This window comes from Condylura cristata, unplaced genomic scaffold (genome assembly GCF_000260355.1).
Source record: "Condylura cristata isolate star-nosed mole 26May11 unplaced genomic scaffold, ConCri1.0 scaffold00041, whole genome shotgun sequence".
Lineage (NCBI taxonomy): Eukaryota > Metazoa > Chordata > Mammalia > Eulipotyphla > Talpidae > Condylura > Condylura cristata.
The window spans coordinates 6,787,509-6,791,826 of NW_004567142.1; the positions used below are offsets into that span (position 1 = coordinate 6,787,509).

Below are 4,318 nucleotides of genomic sequence, written 5' to 3' on the forward strand. Positions count from 1 at the left end.
CGGGCCCCGTCTCGCCCTCCCCCCTTCTCGCGCGTGGCTCGGGGCTCGCTCTCCGCCCTCGGCCTCTGTTCTTCCTGCTCACGGCACCTGGACCCAGACGGCCGCCTTGCTCTGGGCTCCCCCACTCCGAGGTTCCTCGCCACCTTCCCTGACTTCTGCCACCATGCGCCTGTGTGTGGAGACAGGCTAGAACACAGCCTTGCTCCCTCAGGACGCGGCTCCAGCCCCGTGAGCTGTCGTGCAAGTGTGATGAGTTAGGGGAGCACTCGGCCGCTGGTGGTGTCCTGAGCTCTCTGGCGCCCCGGGCCTGGTGCCAGGCCCGACCCCCCGTGTGCCCGCCTGGGGCTGCTCAGGGTAGGCGGGAGGTTCTCGGGCCCCAAGCAGCACAGGGCAGCCAGGCCGCGCCTGGCAGTGAGGGAGGGAGGCCCCGGAAGCTGGACACGCCCGCAGGAGTCGCCTGGCTCCTGGGGAGGGCCGCTGGTGAGCATCCGTGGGTCCGAGGGCCTTGATGGCAGGCGGCAGCTGGAAGGCAGCCCGTGGCCGGCTTGGCGCGGCTGTGGCCGGCTTGGCGCGGCTGTGGCCGGAGGCTAGGAGCGGCGCGCCAGAGCATGGTCTCAGCCCAGACTCGAGGGGAGCCGGATGGGAGCATGAGACTAGAGCAGCAGGCGGGGCCGTCGCAGGCCCGGTGCACAGGGCTGGTGACCTGGGAGCGAGAAGGACCCCTCTGCGCAGGGTCAGGCCGGCACTGCGCTGCTCGCAGGGCAGAGCTGCCTTGCCTCGTCTGTGGGTGTGGCTGGCTGTAGTTGGGGTGCCCTGGGGGAGTGGCCCTGGCCGTGCCCACACAGCTTCCCACCGACGAGGGTGATGCCGCCATTCCTTGACACACACGTGCACCCTTCCCCCCACCCCCACCCCCACCAATAGCAGGCATCCCGAGACTGTGTTCGGGTGAGGTGCCAGGCGCCCCCAGGGACCCTTAGGGTCCCAGGGAAGCGGGGTAGCAAGTAGACTCCGGTGCCATGCTTTGCGCCCCTTGCTGCCTTGGTGACACCACAGCTGCCTTTCTCTGGGGCGCTCTGCTCAGTGTGGATGGAGGCAGCTGACGCTGGGTAGGAGAACCCGGTGGGGGCCAACAGCTGTCTGTGCTGGGGGTGTGCTCAGTGGCTTCCTGTTGGGACCGGAAGTCTCTGTCTCGGTATTGAGTGAGACCCCTGGGCTTTCCAGAGGTACCTTGACTTCAGGCAGGGCAAGGGGAGCCTTGCGGGCAGGTGTGCCCCCAGAGAGCTGTCAGACCTCCCTCCCCAGCCCACAGTGGAGAGGGTCTCTGTCGGGCCCTGCCCCTCCACCACGCGGGCCCCGTTCTGGGGGTCTGCTCAGCCCTCAGGCCAGTGGAGGAGCCAGCCGGGCCCTTCCCTCCTACCCCCTCACCTTCCCACTCCCCGCACAGGTAAGTGAGGGTAAGGGGGGGCACCGCCGGGGTTGGGCCCCCCCAAGCCCGAGGGGGGAGGCGGGCTCAGGGTGAGAGTTGGCAGGTGCCGTGCTGAGGAAACCCTCTGGGTGCCCGAATGGGGGGCCCCCCACCCGCTCGTGGGGCCCTCCCCTGCCCTCTGCCCCCCTCATCGCCTTCTCCTCTTGTCTCCTAGCTTCCGCCCTGCGCTGCCCGTCTCCTACCTGCAGGCCGAGCTGGCCTTCGAGGGCGAGGCCGCCTGCCGGGCCTTCCTAGAGCCCCTGGGCCTGGCCTACGCGGGCCTGGACAACGCCAGCATCGACTGCCGCCTCAGCCTGGCGCAGCTGTCAGCCTTCTGAGCACCGCGACGGGGCGGGGCGGGGCTGCGCCCCACTGCGCGGCCTTTGCGGAGTTTGTTTCTGAGCCGTGGACTTGGGCTGTAAATTAATTTTGGGGAGTGGGCTCCAGGAGGAGCCACCCTCCCCTCCCCGTTTCCCACCGGGGAGTCTGTACAGAGAGTTTTTTCTACATTTTTATTTTTGGCCTCAGAGGGTTGGGGGGAAGGGCAGCGGGGGGTGGGGCGCAGTCTAGGCTCGTCCGTCCCGGCACCTGCACTAATGCTGTCTCAGTGTTCTCTCTCTCTCTCTCTCGAGCTCGTACTCCGGCACCCGACCCGGCACGCTGGCCTGTCCCAAGCTGGGGGGCCAGCGGAAGAGGACCGGCCGCCCCGCCTGTGCCCGCTGCGGCGCGGCCAGCACGCCCGCCCGCCGCCGCCTCGGCCCCGCCACAGACTCTTGTTGCCCAGCCCCCCGGGGCCACCGTGTTTGGGGTGCGGGGAGCCATGGAGAGACTGTGCCCTGCCTTCGGCCCCCCACCCCGGAAACGCCGACGCCATCGCCCCCGCCCGATCCCCCCCGCCACGGCGCTCCGAGGACTCCGGGGGCCTTCGCGGGACCTCGCCGGCCGGCCACCTCGTCTGCAGTTGCATTAAGTTGTCTCGTGTCCCCCCTCCCTCCACCCCCAATGTCTCTCCTGGTTTTTTTTCCCCTCCCCCCCCTCCTGTCCCTTTCCTCCCTCGGTTCAGCACAGGTAAAGCAGTTCCCTCCCCTCCCACTCCATGGATCACCAGCTCACGTCATGTTTCCTTCCTTCTTTCTGTGTGTGTTTATTTCAGTTATTTTTCTTCTTCCTCCCTTTTTCTTTTCGGCCTCCCTCCCTCCCTCTTCTGCCATGTAACTGGAGGGCGTGCAATGCGTCTGCAAACAGCTGGACTGTCAGGCTGCTTTTTTTCCAGATGTTTCTCCTCTGCCCCCTCCCCTCCTCCTCCCTTTCCTCCTTCATTCTTTCCTTGGAGCACTGCGCACCATTTGAAGCTTGAGAGAAACCAAAATTAAAGAGAGAGCGAGAGAGCACACCTGTTCTCTCTGCTTGGACTGGGCTTCCTGAGTGTGTCCCGGAGGGGTGTGGCGCTGTCACTCCAGGGCAATCTCCGCCACTGGGTCGTAGGTGTCCCCCGCCCTCCCCATGCGGCACAGCCAGAGTTTCCCCAGGGGCTGGTCGCCCAGCTCCTGCCCAGGCCCGAGCTCGGGCTTCGGGAGGCAGACTGGGGAGCCCCGGGGCACCTTGGCCAGGGTGAGGTGGGGACGCAGGCCTTCAGGAGGCTGCAGCACTCTCAGGCCCTGGGCCTCCAGCCTCTGGCTCAGTTCCTGGGCCATGCTTTCCAGGGAGGGGGAAGGCGGGGCACAGAGCACATGGGGGTTCAGGAGCACCAGTTCCCTAAAGCTCAGCCTCTGGGGTGCCTGAAGCCCGGGGACCAAGAGCACCCGTCTCAGGGCCGACACTGCGGCTTCCACCTCCCCAGGGCCGGCCAGGCGGAGCAAGGCCAGTGTCACGTGCAGGGCCTGAGGGGGCACGTTGAATGCAGCGCAGGCGGAAGAGGCGCGTACCAGCTCTTGCTGCGCCCTGGCCACGCCTGCCCGCAGCTCAGGGTCAGTCACCATCAGCGCCACGAAGTGTGTGGGCCGCGGCTGCCGGGCGGCGGCCCCGGCCCCGTGTCCTGCGCGCTCCCAGGGTCCGGCCCCCAGGCCCCGCTCGGTGTCCGGGCCTGCCCCCCCAGGCTGTCCTCCGGACTCGGCCTGCGGCTCTGGGGGCCGGATGGCAGTGGCCGGACTCCGCGCCCTTTCCAGCCGTGCCGCCGCGAAAGTCCGGCCTCCAGCCTCGCCCGGCTCGTGCGCCGGGGCTCTTGCTACCGGCCACGCGGGGAGCCGGGCCTCGGGGCTTCCACCTTCCTGGGCCGGGGATGTTGCGAGCTGCGTACGGGCTGGCTCTCCCGGCCCTCCGCCTCGGGCGCCTCCCGGCGGGTCCTCACGGTCCTGCGCGTCGGCCTCCGCCCCGTCCCAGCCGTCCTGGGCGTCCGCAGGCCCGAGCGCGCCCCCGACCACCGCGCCCTGACTGCCTTCCGCCCCGCGGTCCCCGGGCACGCCCCCGCCGTCCAGCAGGTCCAAGATGGTGGGCCCGCGGCCGGCCGCCGAGCCGGAGCCGAAGACGAGGTCGGTGCGCGAGGCGCGGTCCCACACCAGGCGGCCGCGGTGGCGGAAGTAGCGCACCCGGTGCTGCGGCACCGCCAGGACGCCGGGCCCGAGCGCCGCCAGCGGCTCGTCCCAGCAGAAGGCGCCGAAGGGCTCCTCGCGCACCCCCAGGAAACGGTCGATGTAGCCCACCGAGAAGTCGGCCGGGTCCAAGCGCGGATCCCAGCGGATGCGCTGGATGACGGCCGAGGCCGTGCGCAGCGGCGGCTTCTTGGTGCCGACCTTGGCTTCCGCCTCGGCCTCGGTCCCGCCTCGCGCCCCTGCGGGGGCCGGCGCCCCGGGA

The 4,318-nt window shown here is 69.4% G+C and overlaps 2 protein-coding genes across 2 annotated transcripts in view; one reads left to right on the forward strand and one right to left on the reverse strand.

Annotated features, from left to right (window-relative positions):
• The window catches only part of LENG8 (leukocyte receptor cluster (LRC) member 8), a 9,111-nt gene extending 6,245 nt beyond the window's left edge, over positions 1-2,866 (forward strand). The window contains exon 15 of the mRNA XM_012733571.1: positions 1,644-2,866. Coding sequence (XP_012589025.1) covers positions 1,644-1,806 — 163 coding nt within the window. The 3' untranslated portion in view covers positions 1,807-2,866. The remainder of the gene's footprint in view (positions 1-1,643) is intronic.
• Positions 2,867-2,905: 39 nt separating this feature from the next.
• The window catches only part of LENG9 (leukocyte receptor cluster (LRC) member 9), a 2,691-nt gene continuing 1,278 nt past the window's right edge, over positions 2,906-4,318 (reverse strand). Inside the window, exon 2 of the mRNA XM_012733550.1 lies at positions 2,906-4,295. Within this exon, the coding sequence (XP_012589004.1) occupies positions 2,920-4,295 (1,376 nt within the window). The 3' untranslated portion in view covers positions 2,906-2,919. The remainder of the gene's footprint in view (positions 4,296-4,318) is intronic.